This window comes from Cyclopterus lumpus, chromosome 3, assembly GCF_009769545.1.
Source record: "Cyclopterus lumpus isolate fCycLum1 chromosome 3, fCycLum1.pri, whole genome shotgun sequence".
Lineage (NCBI taxonomy): Eukaryota > Metazoa > Chordata > Actinopteri > Perciformes > Cyclopteridae > Cyclopterus > Cyclopterus lumpus.
In genome coordinates this window covers 12,731,238-12,749,352 of record NC_046968.1, presented here as the reverse complement: position 1 = coordinate 12,749,352, position 18,115 = coordinate 12,731,238, and the positions used below count along the sequence as shown (strand labels likewise).

Here is an 18,115-nt window from a genome sequence, read left to right as displayed (position 1 = left end):
TTGAGTGCAGTACTCCCCCGGACCGCTATGTCTCTACCTTCTATTATTTATCCTGTATTCTGAGACGCTCTTGTTTCCTCTTGTTCTTATTTTTTTATTTCCGGACTCGCTCTTCCTGTTGAGGAGGATTGGCTGTAGGCTATTCCTCGTGACTTACTGCTCTCCGTTCCCCTGCATCCGTTTTTCAATTTGTATCAGGTAAGAAGGGTGTGTGTATGCAACCGTCAACTTTCCTAAAATAAATTGGACTAAATCCACCAGACTGTCAAACCCAGGGATTGTTGACACAGCTGTCGCGTTTATCCGACACTGTACAGCTGATTTTAGCTTAAAAATCTTTTATTCTTCCTTATCAGTATTTTATTCTTATTCTTATTTTCACCACCTATTCATTACTATAGTTAGTATTATTATTATTCCCTATCTGTGCGGTTTTGATGGTGTATGTCAGCGTCAGTTTGGTTGCTAAAGTGTGTGTCAGCCTGTTGGGAGGAACAGGCGTATACTAATCTCGTTGTTATAATACCTAACTTTGGCCACACGATGGTGTCAAAGGGTTAGGTCCCTGCAGTACCCTATCTGCCCACTAGGGTATGAGTGTTCCTACCTCTGGAGGCGCTATTTCTTATTTTGAGTGCAGTACTCCCCCGGACCGCTATGTGTCTACCTTCTATTATTTATCCTGTATTCTGAGACGCTCTTGTTTCCTCTTGTTCTTATTTTTGTATTTCCGGAATCGCTCTTCCTGTTGAAGAGGATTGGCTGTAGGCTATTCCTCGTGACTTACTGCTCTCCGTTCCCCTGCATCCTTTTTTCATATTTATCAGGTAAGAAGGGTGTGTGTATGCAACCGTCAACTTTCCTAAAATAAATTGGACTAAATCCACCAGACTGTCAAACCCAGGGATTGTTGACACAGCTGCTGTCGCGTTTATCCGACACAGTACAGCTGATTTTAGCTTAAAAATCTTTTATTCTTCCTTATCAGTATTTTATTCTTATTCTTATTTTCACCACCTATTCATTACTATAGTTAGTATTATTATTATTCCCTATCTGTGCGGTTTCGATGGTGTATGTCAGCGTCAGTTTGGTAGCTAAAGTGTGTGTCAGCCTGTTGGGAGGAACAGGCGTATACTAATATCGTTGTTATATACTTAACTTTGGCCACACGATGGTGTCAAAGGGTTAGGTCCCTGCAGTACCCTATCTGCCCACTAGGGTATGAGTGTTCCTACCTCTAGAGGCGCTATTTCTTATTTTGAGTGCAGTACCCCCCCCCCCCCCCCACCCGGACCGCTATGTGTCTACCTTCTATTATTTATCCTGTATTCTGAGACGCTCTTGTTGCCTCTTGTTCTTATTTTTGTATTTCCGGAATCGCTCTTCCTGTTGAGGAGGATTGGCTGTAGGCTATTCCTCGTGACTTACTGCTCTCCGTTCCCCTGCATCCGTTTTTCAATTTGTATCAGGTAAGAAGGGTGTGTGTATGCAACCGTCAACTTTCCTAAAATAAATTGGACTAAATCCACCAGACTGTCAAACCCAGGGATTGTTGACACAGCTGCTGTCGCGTTTATCCGACACAGTACAGCTGATTTTAGCTTAAAAATCTTTTATTCTTCCTTATCAGTATTTTATTCTCATTCTTATTTTCACCACCTATTCATTACTATAGTTATTATTATTATTATTCCCTATCTGTGCGGTTTTGATGGTGTATGTCAGCGTCAGTTTGGTTGCTAAAGTGTGTGTCAGCCTGTTGGGAGGAACAGGCGTATACTAATCTCGTTGTTATAATACCTAACTTTGGCCACACGATGGTGTCAAAGGGTTAGGTCCCTGCAGTACCCTAACTGCCCACTAGGGTATGAGTGTTCCTACCTCTAGAGGCGCTATTTCTTATTGACTAGCTGTCGCTTTTCTCCGACACAGTACAGCTTTGAACCATTTAACCCTTCTATGGCCTACTCACACAGACCATGAGGAAACTCCACAAATCATTTTAAACTTATACACCAGAGAAAAAGTTTCCTTCTGTCCTGCTCACACCAGCTGATAACAGCACACAACCTTGACTGACCCTCGGTCAGATCCCACACAAAGTTTCCCCTGGTTCAACACTCATGAAATGATTTCGCTCAGTATTTAATGTAATCACTTCTTCATCACGTGGATTTTTTAATTATTAATCATTTATTCTTTATCACGTTTACCGGCTAGCACACCCCAGTATTCTCAACAGAATAACTCACAGAATACTCGTTAATCTATATTTATATATATATAGCGCTACTTAATAGCTTTTGAATAACTTGTTCTCCTTACCCCGTAGTACCTTAGACTATGATTTTCCCTTTTATTCCCCTTTAATGCCCCACAGAGATGTAGTCTGGTTGAAAACCTTCTTCCGAGGAATTCTCAGCACTCTTTTGTGTCCTGATACGCCCGGTTTTCAGGTATCGTTAAAATCACCAAGCACATTGGTGCATTGAAAACAATAAAACTTTCCCTGTGTCCTTCCTTGCCTTCCGCGGTATTATACTAAACTGACCGTGCCCGAGCAACCTGTTAAAAAGAGTTATCGATGTACCCCACGGACTTCAACTTGGATTCATACACTAAACCAGGGGTCTGCAACCCGCGGCTCTGGAGCCGCATGCAGCTCTTTAGCCCCTCTGTTGTGGCTCCCTGAGGCTTTGACAAAAAAAGAAGTTATATATATATTTATTTATGTTTTGCCCAGTGGACAATCATTCAAAGGGAACATCTCTTATCTTTGAGTTTGAGCTATTACTGTGTAACTGAAAATATATATTTTTAAATATTTGGTTAACTAAAATCTGCAGCACATCCTATTATGTCGCTGTCAAGTGTCTTTGCCTGCAGGTGGCTCATCATTATATGCAGAGCCCCGCCTTCGTTAAACTGTCAATGGATAAATAAAAAAAAGAAAAGTCACGGAGAAAAACAAAGAGTTTAATTCTGCGTGGACGTATTCATTTGCTTTTACTGCCAACGATGCTGGCTTACCTGTATGCTTTATATGTGATAGGAATTATCAAACAACAAAACATGTAATGTTGAAAGACTCTTCCAGAACTAGCACAACGCATTTGCTTATAAGTATCAAGCTGTAAACAAGTTCAACGGTTCATATAATGTTATCAACATTGATATTATTCACCAAGATGACACTGAAAGTGTGTGTCAACATTCGAAGCCTGGTAGAGCATTCGGAAGAATTCAGCCAACAACTTCTCTTGTTCTGGTAGATTTATTCTCTGATCACAAGCAAAGTACAAGCGCTGCGATTGCAATCACAGGGGAGTCCTTCTGCTAACGCACAGGTTGAGAGAACAAGACTCTTCTCCTATAGAACTGGAAGTCCGGTCCTTACATACACAGATTTCGTCACACGTTCGTATGCATTATCCTAACTTCTGATTGACGCTGAACTATCAAGGAGGGGTTTAATATCTCCTCCTCTCTTCTCACAGGACTGGGCCGTGCAAGGCCAGTCCACTTTTCTCTTGTGAATATACCGATAACATGCGTGAGTGTTGTATGTCTTGTTCCCTCTTACACAAAGTCCTCAGGTTCAACTAGATTGGATTTTGAGGATCATAATTATGTTTTTGTTGTCTAGATAAAAGTATTCATTGCTCCCCTGAACTATAATTATTCATTACATGTTTTAAAACAATGCAGAGATTTCTAAGGGCTACAGCTTTTCCATTATCACATTAAAAACACAAGCTGAGTCATTGCTAATCAATTGAAGGATTGCAAGTTAGGAAAAAGACAGAAGAACATATGTACAATATATCAAAGATGCACTACTTTGACCAACACACAATTTTCATATAACTAAAGTTTTACGTTTTCATATAAAGTATATGTCTGATGTATGTTCACTGTTTAAAATGTAGAAGTAATTTTCCGTAGCAAAACATGTAGAATAAGCAAAGTTCATTTTCCGTGTAAATGCAATAAAAGTTATACATGGTCATCCCCACATACATGTACTGTATATACACATATATATTATCTACTTGTTCTGAAAGAGTTGAGATAGTTATTTTAGATCTTATTGGATGATGAATGCCATTAAGCCGACTGCCAGCAGGCACATTTATAGACCACCAAAAGCGTTGCGAGTAGATTCCATCCATTTATCTAGACATAGTCAGTCAAAGTCACCAAGCTGTGTGAGTCTACAAAAGTTATTAATGTTTCCATTGAGATAAGCCACGCACCCTCTCCAGTGCGAGTGAAATGAATGAATTGATTAGATTTTGCCATGATTATGGTCTGGAATTCCTCATATACGTTCATGATCATCTCCTTTTCGTCAGCGGAGAAAAAAGAGGCTCTTCCTTTGAGTTTATTTGCCTTTGTGCTGTTAGAAAATCATGGTTTCGGTGATCGACGCTTCCCACTGTTGAAGTCGGACGGGCACGCGCAACTATCCTGTGAACTGACGTCTGGCTCAAATTAACGAGATGGTTTGAGGGCAGATCAGCCTTTGAGAAACCGGGATAGCCTGATGTCAATCATCTTGTTAATTTTAGCTGGCTAATTGAAAAATAGGGCCCTGTACCCAAGAGGTTCCCATGTATATTCCTGATTCTAGATATCAATAGCATACCCATTCAGTATACAGTTTTTATCAATGTTTAAATAATTTTTTGTAACCTAAACAAAAATCCATTTTTGATCAGGAGCACATGATATGTGGCAAGCACATTAATCCTAAATAATATATTTGCATTAAGTCTTCCTAAAAGCTCCTGAAAATGAATTCACAAACAAATTAATTATTTCAATGTTTAAACTGTTTAGCAACATGCTCATGGTTAAAGGTGTTGAATGTCTTGTGTCTGATTATTTCAGGATTAAAACGTAAATATTCAATATAGTTAAAAAACATCATGTATTTTCATACTCTCATTACTATATTACTATTTCATCCTCTGAGGCAAACATCTAAGGTGTTACTGCTGATTTATTTTGTTTCTCTATTCTGTTTTTCTCCTCCTTTTATTCACAACTGCAGCTGCGTCAGCTCTTCTTCCAAGGACCTGTTGTATTTAGCACCAGCTTCCTACTGCCATCTACTGCTTTGGAGGTACGGCACAGATCATCAGTACACGGCAAAAGGAAATTCCATTTTATCGTGATATTTTTGTCTGTAAGTTTAAAAACACTTCACAACATTGTTCTCTCTCTTAAGGGGGGGGTCCTGTACCGATGTTAGGTCCCAGGACACAGGATGTTGTATGTGTACAGATTAATGTTTGAAACACTGTGACACTCACAAGGCCATTGACAGAAACATGATTATCCAATGTCATGGATTGAGCGTACAAAAATAGCAGTAGTTGCAAAAACACAAATTATATTTTTGCAGCAATTTTCTTGAAAAGTCCTAAAAGTAAAGAAGACAACATAAACAAAAGGGATCTAAAACAATCAAACATATTAGACACATTTTACCATATTAATTTAAGGATTTTTCATGTAGCAAGAAATCTCTTCTATCTTTTTGTTTACATAAAGCTTGCCTTCGCTTTTGTTTGAAATTTGCACAACTCTGCGCAATTTTCACCATTGTGAAATCCTACAACCCAGTAGAATAAACGTCAGTCAGATCAGTAGAGTCTTCACTGATAAGGTACTCTTGAATCTTTTAAGACCTCCTCTTAACTGTGCAGGAACAGCAAAGTAAGTTTGAAATACCTGAACAATATAAATGTATGTAGAATATTTAGTGTTTAAAGGTGAGATTCATGTCAAATGTTTTTGTTTGTTTTTGTTTCAGACATCCATAACCATGAAGTTGCTTCTGGCGGGGATTGTTCTGATCTTAATTGTGGAAGCCAATGCCCAGTGGTTCAAATTTCCTGGTCAAGCTGCTCAGGGTGAGAAATATTACCTTTTTCACATCACCACAAGGACAATTTGTTTGCTTGTATTCCATTTATCCAGGTTTACGTGTTTTAATAATGGCAATGACATGATCTTTTCTGAATTCTTTCATTCATTTGACTAAACTCCTCATCAGGAGCTCATGATATGTATCGAGCATACCGTGATATGAAGGATGCCAACTGGAAAAATTCGGACAAATACTTTCATGCCAGAGGAAACGCTGACGCTGCCGCAAGAGGAGCGGGGGGCAGATGGGCAGCGGAGGTTATCAGGTGAGGAACGAGAACAGCAATAGTAGGAAAGCATTGTCTGCTTTTACATCGTTGGCTGTTGCATATTAGGTTTTTTCTTAAAAAGAAATAATTTGTGTAAAAAAACAACTGCAGAAGGATCAAAGAGCATTTTTTGTAAATTCTTATTACTGTTTGGTAAATTGTGAAGTATCTCAGGGATCCTTTTGGGGCCCTTTATTTTATTTTCATTTACAGTATACATAATTCAAATGCATTATATGATGTTATTTCTATGCAGAAGGAAAACAGATCTTTGTATCAAACATTGTATCAATTATAACAATATCACATTATAAAGCAATCTGCAGGCCTACCTTAATGAGGCTCCAAATACCCCCCCCCCTACATTTGGTGATCATTATGGGTTCAGACTCTTCCACACCTAATCTTTTTTGTTGAAAAGTACTTGTTCTGTCATCTGCTCGTGCTGATATTTTTGCTCTATTTTCTCATTTCAGTAATGGCAGAGAGTGGGTGCAGGAAAGAACAGGTCACGGTGCTGAGGACTCTGCTGCTGATCAAAGGGCAAATGAGCATGGGCGCAATGGAGGAGATCCCAACGTTTACAGGCCACCAGGACTTCCTGACGGATATTAGTATGAAAGCCATTGACATCAATCAATAATAAAACAAATGAAAGAAACGTTTTCTGTTGCCGTTTTTGACATGCGGACACAGTAAACAGTGTTTTACACAACACACATTTACAATTAAAGTTTTCTTTTGTCATTGGACTTAACCCTGTGTATTGTTCTGCTGTGTTTGTTGTTACTGTACACCTCTGATCTCATCTTTCTTAACCACTAGTTACTATAACTGCAAAAAAGAATGTGTTCTCAGATAACTGATTAAATACTTTTTATTTGCCCTTCAGAAACAGTTTCTGAACCAGCCCAAACCTGCAGGAAAACAACCATATTAAAACATACAGTAGGTTCAATCTTTGCAGAGGCAGATCACAGAGAGATCCCTCTGGGCTGCTATAAGAGCTGTATACAGTATGTTCATGTATTAATAGTAAGTCCAATATTAGCATATTATTATATTAAGTTCAATATAATGACTCCAAAATCACTTCTTCTCGATTCAATTTATATAAATTGTATTTTATTTGTTTTTTTTGCAGGGAGAGAGCACGCTAATCAACAGTAAAACTGTAACTGAGCCAGAGTTATTAGCCAGAGAGGTTCATTTTCATCTACTTTTCCCAGACAGATTTTGGAAGGCAGCCTGAAATTCAAATTCTCAAATACCATAATTAAACTAAGATTCATCGATAAACAGACAATATCGTATAGACATAAAAAATTCACATATTAGCAAAAAAAAGAGTGTACCGACAGCATAAGCAACTATATAATAACAATGAGGCACATTCCATACATCAACACTGATCAAGACAAATTATATCTCCCAGAGAAAAAAATTCAGTGAAAAGATGATTGAACAAACGTAATGCAGCAGTAACATTGACATTGAAATAACACTGAGCCGTGATAAACAACATAATTCAACTAAAAACACGGAAATTATATTAACTTTCTATGGCAAAACTCTGCTCAGACATATATTTAATGTTGTCAGATGGATGGGCTGTGTATCATCAATAAAGTTGACTACTATTCTTTATTCGTGGTAACCTTAATTAACCTTTCTGCAAAGAAACGTACAAAATATTTAAATCAATATCCCTCCTCTACAGGTTTTAGCATTCTTTACTTGACTGCCAGATCTAAAGTTATAGTTTTTTTGTTTTTTTTATGTAAACTGATAACCAATTATTTGCTGGTGAAATAATCTTGCCTTTCCAAAAGGATTAAGTCTGACTCTCTGATGCATTGTGGATTTGATGTGTCAGAGGTCATCGCTGTCCATCTGTGATCGTGCTATTGGATCTACATTCAGCTGTAATGTTCAGACATGGCCACTCAGCGGCAGTGCTGCCCTGCTGTCCATGACTTCAGAGGCTGAGGCGCTTCAGCAGGAGTTTTAAACACTTCTTTTTCACAACATTGATCTCCCCGTTAAAGGGGTTTTCGGGGGGTTGGGGTTCCTCAACCAATGTGAGCTCCCGGGACAGAGGATGTTGTATGTTTACAGATTATAAAGTCTTCTGAGGCAGATTTGTAATTTGTGATTTTGGGCTATACAAAATAATTGTAATTGAATTGAAAATATCCTGTCCTACTCTTTTTATTTTATTAAGGGTTGAAACACTGTGACTAAATAATGAAGATCTCACAAGGACAATGAAACATGACAGATTATCCAACATCATGTATTGAGAGTGATTCACTGTTGTGTATGTGCATACATCACATTACTATATATGCATACATATACATACAGTATATGTGCATACATACACAACAGCAACACAAGCACCATTTGCAGTAGTTGCAACAACACAAATTATATGTTTGTAGCAATTTTCTTGAAAAGTCCTAAATGTTTTAAATGAAGAAGACAACATAAACAAAGGGATCTAAAACAAGCAAACATATTAGACAAATTATACCATATTCATTTAACCTTTTGAAAACCGAACTATTTTGTAGGTTTCTGCTCGAAATAACATACCCAAACTAAAATGGGTGTATCTCAGCAACCACAAAGGCTATTTGAATAATGTTGGTGTTATAATAAAGGCAACCCATGTGTGCTTTCTTTCAGATGTGTAAATATTTGTATATTTGTTACTGGTTAAGAGTAAATAAAGATGGAAGACAGAAGAAGTTACATTTTAAGGTTCGCCTAGAAAAAGAAAACACTTTCAGGATCATTATCTCTTGGAAAGATGCAGAGCAACGGTCAAAAACACTCAGATCATAGCACACTATGGGGACAGTCTCTCTGCAAAGATTGACTTTGAAAAAGTGAAGCAGAATAAAGTTAGAGAGGTTTTAGTACAGATTAATTAGGCAAAATGGGCATTTGGGCACCATCTGTGCAATTTTAATTTTTTATCATGTACCAAACCATATATTTCACTTGTATATTACTTATGGTGTTCAATACATCCAAATACAGCAGTATTTGTTGATTAGAAGAAGAACAAATATTATTTTTTTTAAAAAGCCAAAGATAAGCAACATTTGTGACTGTAAAGTGCAAAAGCAATTAATGTTGCTGTGTTCTTTGGCTCATAACTCGGTTATGCTTTGGTGCAGAAGGATTTCTAAAGATGTTTAGAATCTGTGTTAAATCCTCTCTCTCTTTGCTATCTGGCTTTTTCTGATAGCACCGAGCTACGGGTTGCTAGTTCCGAAAACGTGCTGAGTGGGCTGACTCCTGACAAAATTATGATTATGATGTTTCAATAATTCTTTCAGTTGGTGTTTGAGTTGTGTGGAAATGGCTTACTGATTATTGTAGCCCAAGTTCTCTTGTTTAATTTGATGTATAACATCAATATATTTGCTCATGTTTATTGTAATGTTTTACACAGTCTAACTATAATGTGTAAATTGGCCCCCAAAAGGGGTCCATGGTTTTAAAGGATTTTTCATGACTTGTAGCAAAACATCTCTTCTATCTTTTTGTTTACATAAAGCTTGCCTTTGCTTTTGTTTGTAATTTGCACAACTCTGGAATATCCTCAATTTGCAACCAGCCCTCAAATGGATGGGAATGTTCACCATTGTGAAATCCTACAACCCAGTAGAATATAAGTCAGTCAGATCAGTAGAGTCTTCACTGATAAGGTACTCTTGAATCTTTTAAGACCTCCTCTTAACTGTGCAGGAACAGCAAAGTAAGTTTGAAATACCTGAACAATATAAATGTATGTAGAATATTTAGTGTTTAAAGGTGAGATTCATGTCAAATGTTTTTGTTTGTTTTTGTTTCAGACATCCATAACCATGAAGTTGCTTCTGGCGGGGATTGTTCTGATCTTAATTGTGGAAGCCAATGCCCAGTGGTACACATTTCCTGGTCAAGCTGCTCAGGGTGAGAAATATTACCTTTTTCACATCACCACAAGGATAATTTGTTTGCTTGTATTCCATTTATCCAGGTTTACGTGTTTTAATAATGGCAATGACATGATCTTTTCTGAATTCTTTCATTCATTTGACTAAACTCCTTATCAGGAGCTCGTGATATGTATCGAGCATACAGTGATATGAAGGATGCCAACTGGAAAAATTCGGACAAATACTTTCATGCCAGAGGAAACGCTGACGCTGCCGCAAGAGGAGCGGGGGGCAGATGGGCAGCGGAGGTTATCAGGTGAGGAACGAGAACAGCAATAGTAGGAAAGCATTGTCTGCTTTTACATCGTTGGCTGTTGCATATTAGGTTTTTTCTTAAAAAGAAATAATTTGTGTAAAAAAACAACTGCAGAAGGATCAAAGAGCATTTTTTGTAAATTCTTATTACTGTTTGGTAAATTGTGAAGTATCTCAGGGATCCTTTTGGGGCCCTTTATTTTATTTTCATTTACAGTATACATAATTCAAATGCATTATATGATGTTATTTCTATGCAGAAGGAAAACAGATCTTTGTATCAAACATTGTATCAATTATAACAATATCACATTATAAAGCAATCTGCAGGCCTACCTTAATGAGGCTCCAAATACCCCCCCCCCCCCCCCCCCCCCCCCCCCTACATTTGGTGATCATTATGGGTTCAGACTCTTCCACACCTAATCTTTTTTGTTGAAAAGTACTTGTTCTGTCATCTGCTCGTGCTGATATTTTTGCTCTATTTTCTCATTTCAGTAATGGCAGAGAGTGGGTGCAGGAAAGAACAGGTCACGGTGCTGAGGACTCTGCTGCTGATCAAAGGGCAAATGAGCATGGGCGCAATGGAGGAGATCCCAACGTTTACAGGCCACCAGGACTTCCTGACGGATATTAGTATGAAAGCCATTGACATCAATCAATAATAAAACAAATGAAAGAAACGTTTTCTGTTGCCGTTTTTGACATGCGGACACAGTAAACAGTGTTTTACACAACACACATTTACAATTAAAGTTTTCTTTTGTCATTGGACTTAACCCTGTGTATTGTTCTGCTGTGTTTGTTGTTACTGTACACCTCTGATCTCATCTTTCTTAACCACTAGTTACTATAACTGCAAAAAAGAATGTGTTCTCAGATAACTGATTAAATACTTTTTATTTGCCCTTCAGAAACAGTTTCTGAACCAGCCCAAACCTGCAGGAAAACAACCATATTAAAACATACAGTAGGTTCAATCTTTGCAGAGGCAGATCACAGAGAGATCCCTCTGGGCTGCTATAAGAGCTGTATACAGTATGTTCATGTATTAATAGTAAGTCCAATATTAGCATATTATTATATTAAGTTCAATATAATGACTCCAAAATCACTTCTTCCCGATTCAATTTATATAAATTGTATTTTATTTGTTTTTTTTGCAGGGAGAGAGCACGCTAATCAACAGTAAAACTGTAACTGAGCCAGAGTTATTAGCCAGAGAGGTTCATTTTCATCTACTTTTCTCAGACAGATTTTGGAAGGCAGCCTGAAATTCAAATTCTCAAATACCATAATTAAACTAAGATTCATCGATAAACAGACAATATCGTATAGACATAAAAAATTCACATATTAGCAAAAAAAAGAGTGTACCGACAGCATAAGCAACTATATAATAACAATGAGGCACATTCCATACATCAACACTGATCAAGACAAATTATATCTCCCAGAGAAAAAAATTCACTGAAAAGATGATTGAACAAACGTAATGCAGCAGTAACATTGACATTGAAATAACACTGAGCCGTGATAAACAACATAATTCAACTAAAAACACAGAAATTATATTAACTTTCTATGGCAAAACTCTGCTCAGACATATATTTAATGTTGTCAGATGGATGGGCTGTGTATCATCAATAAAGTTGACTACTATTCTTTATTCGTGGTAACCTTAATTAACCTTTCTGCAAAGAAACGTACAAAATATTTAAATCAATATCCCTCCTCTACAGGTTTTAGCATTCTTTACTTGACTGCCAGATCTAAAGTTATAGTTTTTTTGTTTTTTTTATGTAAACTGATAACCAATTATTTGCTGGTGAAATAATCTTGCCTTTCCAAAAGGATTAAGTCTGACTCTCTGATGCATTGTGGATTTGATGTGTCAGAGGTCATCGCTGTCCATCTGTGATCGTGCTATTGGATCTACATTCAGCTGTAATGTTCAGACATGGCCACTCAGCGGCAGTGCTGCCCTGCTGTCCATGACTTCAGAGGCTGAGGCGCTTCAGCAGGAGTTTTAAACACTTCTTTTTCACAACATTGATCTCCCCGTTAAAGGGGTTTTCGGGGGGTTGGGGTTCCTCAACCAATGTGAGCTCCCGGGACAGAAGATGTTGTATGTTTACAGATTATAAAGTCTTCTGAGGCAGATTTGTAATTTGTGATTTTGGGCTATACAAAATAATTGTAATTGAATTGAAAATATCCTGTCCTACTCTTTTTATTTTATTAAGGGTTGAAACACTGTGACTAAATAATGAAGATCTCACAAGGACAATGAAACATGACAGATTATCCAACATCATGTATTGAGAGTGATTCACTGTTGTGTATGTGCATACATCACATTACTATACATGCATACATATACATACAGTATATGTGCATACATACACAACAGCAACACAAGCAACATTTGCAGTAGTTGCAACAACACAAATTATATGTTTGTAGCAATTTTCTTGAAAAGTCCTAAATGTTTTAAATGAAGAAGACAACATAAACAAAGGGATCTAAAACAAGCAAACATATTAGACAAATTATACCATATTCATTTAACCTTTTGAAAACCGAACTATTTTGTAGGTTTCTGCTCGAAATAACATACCCAAACTAAAATGGGTGTATCTCAGCAACCACAAAGGCTATTTGAATAATGTTGGTGTTATAATAAAGGCAACCCATGTGTGCTTTCTTTCAGATGTGTAAATATTTGTATATTTGTTACTGGTTAAGAGTAAATAAAGATGGAAGACAGAAGAAGTTACATTTTAAGGTTCGCCTAGAAAAAGAAAACACTTTCAGGATCATTATCTCTTGGAAAGATGCAGAGCAACGGTCAAAAACACTCAGATCATAGCACACTATGGGGACAGTCTCTCTGCAAAGATTGACTTTGAAAAAGTGAAGCAGAATAAAGTTAGAGAGGTTTTAGTACAGATTAATTAGGCAAAATGGGCATTTGGGCACCATCTGTGCAATTTTAATTTTTTATCATGTACCAAACCATATATTTCACTTGTATATTACTTATGGTGTTCAATACATCCAAATACAGCAGTATTTGTTGATTAGAAGACCAAATATTATTTTTTTTAAAAAGCCAAAGATAAGCAACATTTGTGACTGTAAAGTGCAAAAGCAATTAATGTTGCTGTGTTCTTTGGCTCATAACTCGGTTATGCTTTGGTGCAGAAGGATTTCTAAAGATGTTTAGAATCTGTGTTAAATCCTCTCTCTCTTTGCTATCTGGCTTTTTCTGATAGCACCGAGCTACGGGTTGCTAGTTCCGAAAACGTGCTGAGTGGGCTGACTCCTGACAAAATTATGATTATGATATTTCAATAATTCTTTCAGTTGGTGTTTGAGTTGTGTGGAAATGGCTTACTGATTATTGTAGCCCAAGTTCTCTTGTTTAATTTGATGTATAACATCAATATATTTGCTCATGTTTATTGTAATGTTTTACACAGTCTAACTATAATGTGTAAATTGGCCCCCAAAAGGGGTCCATGGTTTTAAAGGATTTTTCATGACTTGTAGCAAAACATCTCTTCTATCTTTTTGTTTACATAAAGCTTGCCTTTGCTTTTGTTTGTAATTTGCACAACTCTGGAATATCCTCAATTTGCAACCAGCCCTCAAATGGATGGGAATGTTCACCATTGTGAAATCCTACAACCCAGTAGAATATAAGTCAGTCAGATCAGTAGAGTCTTCACTGATAAGGTACTCTTGAATCTTTTAAGACCTCCTCTTAACTGTGCAGGAACAGCAAAGTAAGTTTGAAATACCTGAACAATATAAATGTATGTAGAATATTTAGTGTTTAAAGGTGAGATTCATGTCAAATGTTTTTGTTTGTTTTTGTTTCAGACATCCATAACCATGAAGTTGCTTCTGGCGGGGATTGTTCTGATCTTAATTGTGGAAGCCAATGCCCAGTGGTACACATTTCCTGGTCAAGCTGCTCAGGGTGAGAAATATTACCTTTTTCACATCACCACAAGGACAATTTGTTTGCTTGTATTCCATTTATCCAGGTTTACGTGTTTTAATAATGGCAATGACATGATCTTTTCTGAATTCTTTCATTCATTTGACTAAACTCCTTATCAGGAGCTCGTGATATGTATCGAGCATACAGTGATATGAAGGATGCCAACTGGAAAAATTCGGACAAATACTTTCATGCCAGAGGAAACGCTGACGCTGCCGCAAGAGGAGCGGGGGGCAGATGGGCAGCGGAGGTTATCAGGTGAGGAACGAGAACAGCAATAGTAGGAAAGCATTGTCTGCTTTTACATCGTTGGCTGTTGCATATTAGGTTTTTTCTTAAAAAGAAATAATTTGTGTAAAAAAACAACTGCAGAAGGATCAAAGAGCATTTTTTGTAAATTCTTATTACTGTTTGGTAAATTGTGAAGTATCTCAGGGATCCTTTTGGGGCCCTTTATTTTATTTTCATTTACAGTATACATAATTCAAATGCATTATATGATGTTATTTCTATGCAGAAGGAAAACAGATCTTTGTATCAAACATTGTATCAATTATAACAATATCACATTATAAAGCAATCTGCAGGCCTACCTTAATGAGGCTCCAAATACCCCCCCCCCTACATTTGGTGATCATTATGGGTTCAGACTCTTCCACACCTAATCTTTTTTGTTGAAAAGTACTTGTTCTGTCATCTGCTCGTGCTGATATTTTTGCTCTATTTTCTCATTTCAGTAATGGCAGAGAGTGGGTGCAGGAAAGAACAGGTCACGGTGCTGAGGACTCTGCTGCTGATCAAAGGGCAAATGAGCATGGGCGCAATGGAGGAGATCCCAACGTTTACAGGCCACCAGGACTTCCTGACGGATATTAGTATGAAAGCCATTGACATCAATCAATAATAAAACAAATGAAAGAAACGTTTTCTGTTGCCGTTTTTGACATGCGGACACAGTAAACAGTGTTTACACAACACACATTTACAATTAAAGTTTTCTTTTGTCATTGGACTTAACCCTGTGTATTGTTCTGCTGTGTTTGTTGTTACTGTACACCTCTGATCTCATCTTTCTTAACCACTAGTTACTATAACTGCAAAAAAGAATGTGTTCTCAGATAACTGATTAAATACTTTTTATTTGCCCTTCAGAAACAGTTTCTGAACCAGCCCAAACCTGCAGGAAAACAACCATATTAAAACATACAGTAGGTTCAATCTTTGCAGAGGCAGATCACAGAGAGATCCCTCTGGGCTGCTATAAGAGCTGTATACAGTATGTTCATGTATTAATAGTAAGTCCAATATTAGCATATTATTATATTAAGTTCAATATAATGACTCCAAAATCACTTCTTCCCGATTCAATTTATATAAATTGTATTTTATTTGTTTTTTTTGCAGGGAGAGAGCACGCTAATCAACAGTAAAACTGTAACTGAGCCAGAGTTATTAGCCAGAGAGGTTCATTTTCATCTACTTTTCTCAGACAGATTTTGGAAGGCAGCCTGAAATTCAAATTCTCAAATACCATAATTAAACTAAGATTCATCGATAAACAGACAATATCGTATAGACATAAAAAATTCACATATTAGCAAAAAAAAGAGTGTACCGACAGCATAAGCAACTATATAATAACAATGAGGCACATTCCATACATCAACACTGATCAAGACAAATTATATCTCCCAGAGAAAAAAATTCACTGAAAAGATGATTGAACAAACGTAATGCAGCAGTAACATTGACATTGAAATAACACTGAGCCGTGATAAACAACATAATTCAACTAAAAACACAGAAATTATATTAACTTTCTATGGCAAAACTCTGCTCAGACATATATTTAATGTTGTCAGATGGATGGGCTGTGTATCATCAATAAAGTTGACTACTATTCTTTATTCGTGGTAACCTTAATTAACCTTTCTGCAAAGAAACGTACAAAATATTTAAATCAATATCCCTCCTCTACAGGTTTTAGCATTCTTTACTTGACTGCCAGATCTAAAGTTATAGTTTTTTTGTTTTTTTTATGTAAACTGATAACCAATTATTTGCTGGTGAAATAATCTTGCCTTTCCAAAAGGATTAAGTCTGACTCTCTGATGCATTGTGGATTTGATGTGTCAGAGGTCATCGCTGTCCATCTGTGATCGTGCTATTGGATCTACATTCAGCTGTAATGTTCAGACATGGCCACTCAGCGGCAGTGCTGCCCTGCTGTCCATGACTTCAGAGGCTGAGGCGCTTCAGCAGGAGTTTTAAACACTTCTTTTTCACAACATTGATCTCCCCGTTAAAGGGGTTTTCGGGGGGTTGGGGTTCCTCAACCAATGTGAGCTCCCGGGACAGAAGATGTTGTATGTTTACAGATTATAAAGTCTTCTGAGGCAGATTTGTAATTTGTGATTTTGGGCTATACAAAATAATTGTAATTGAATTGAAAATATCCTGTCCTACTCTTTTTATTTTATTAAGGGTTGAAACACTGTGACTAAATAATGAAGATCTCACAAGGACAATGAAACATGACAGATTATCCAACATCATGTATTGAGAGTGATTCACTGTTGTGTATGTGCATACATCACATTACTATACATGCATACATATACATACAGTATATGTGCATACATACACAACAGCAACACAAGCAACATTTGCAGTAGTTGCAACAACACAAATTATATGTTTGTAGCAATTTTCTTGAAAAGTCCTAAATGTTTTAAATGAAGAAGACAACATAAACAAAGGGATCTAAAACAAGCAAACATATTAGACAAATTATACCATATTCATTTAACCTTTTGAAAACCGAACTATTTTGTAGGTTTCTGCTCGAAATAACATACCCAAACTAAAATGGGTGTATCTCAGCAACCACAAAGGCTATTTGAATAATGTTGGTGTTATAATAAAGGCAACCCATGTGTGCTTTCTTTCAGATGTGTAAATATTTGTATATTTGTTACTGGTTAAGAGTAAATAAAGATGGAAGACAGAAGAAGTTACATTTTAAGGTTCGCCTAGAAAAAGAAAACACTTTCAGGATCATTATCTCTTGGAAAGATGCAGAGCAACGGTCAAAAACACTCAGATCATAGCACACTATGGGGACAGTCTCTCTGCAAAGATTGACTTTGAAAAAGTGAAGCAGAATAAAGTTAGAGAGGTTTTAGTACAGATTAATTAGGCAAAATGGGCATTTGGGCACCATCTGTGCAATTTTAATTTTTTATCATGTACCAAACCATATATTTCACTTGTATATTACTTATGGTGTTCAATACATCCAAATACAGCAGTATTTGTTGATTAGAAGACCAAATATTATTTTTTTTAAAAAGCCAAAGATAAGCAACATTTGTGACTGTAAAGTGCAAAAGCAATTAATGTTGCTGTGTTCTTTGGCTCATAACTCGGTTATGCTTTGGTGCAGAAGGATTTCTAAAGATGTTTAGAATCTGTGTTAAATCCTCTCTCTCTTTGCTATCTGGCTTTTTCTGATAGCACCGAGCTACGGGTTGCTAGTTCCGAAAACGTGCTGAGTGGGCTGACTCCTGACAAAATTATGATTATGATATTTCAATAATTCTTTCAGTTGGTGTTTGAGTTGTGTGGAAATGGCTTACTGATTA

General features: G+C 36.9%; 3 protein-coding genes across 7 annotated transcripts; all 3 read left to right on the top strand.

The window, feature by feature from the left end:
- Positions 1–806: 806 nt before the first annotated feature.
- LOC117751055 (amyloid protein A-like) lies at positions 807–6,874 on the top strand. 5 transcript variants are annotated; one of them, XM_034562583.1, is made up of 5 exons: positions 807–827; positions 5,060–5,194; positions 5,825–5,924; positions 6,068–6,206; positions 6,686–6,874. In XM_034562583.1, exons 3-5 carry the CDS (start codon positions 5,837–5,839, stop codon positions 6,822–6,824), a joined length of 366 nt encoding a protein of 121 aa, XP_034418474.1. In that variant the 5' UTR covers positions 807–827; positions 5,060–5,194; positions 5,825–5,836; the 3' UTR covers positions 6,825–6,874. The 5 variants fall into 5 exon arrangements, with proteins under 5 accessions (XP_034418474.1, XP_034418493.1, XP_034418483.1 ...); XM_034562602.1 differs by having other exon boundaries at positions 810–827; positions 5,060–5,131; XM_034562592.1 differs by lacking the exon at positions 807–827 and adding an exon at positions 1,405–1,472 and having other exon boundaries at positions 5,060–5,131.
- A 3,002-nt stretch (positions 6,875–9,876) lies between these two features.
- Positions 9,877–11,214, top strand: LOC117751046 (amyloid protein A-like). Its single transcript, XM_034562562.1, has 4 exons — positions 9,877–9,981; positions 10,079–10,178; positions 10,322–10,460; positions 10,958–11,214. The coding sequence occupies exons 2-4, from the start codon at positions 10,091–10,093 to the stop codon at positions 11,094–11,096; spliced, it is 366 nt and encodes a 121-aa protein (XP_034418453.1). The 5' UTR covers positions 9,877–9,981; positions 10,079–10,090; the 3' UTR covers positions 11,097–11,214.
- Positions 11,215–14,145: 2,931 nt separating this feature from the next.
- LOC117751252 (amyloid protein A-like) lies at positions 14,146–15,397 on the top strand. Its single transcript, XM_034562967.1, has 4 exons — positions 14,146–14,250; positions 14,348–14,447; positions 14,591–14,729; positions 15,209–15,397. Exons 2-4 carry the CDS (start codon positions 14,360–14,362, stop codon positions 15,345–15,347), a joined length of 366 nt encoding a protein of 121 aa, XP_034418858.1. The 5' UTR covers positions 14,146–14,250; positions 14,348–14,359; the 3' UTR covers positions 15,348–15,397.
- The last annotated feature ends 2,718 nt before the right edge of the window (positions 15,398–18,115 follow it).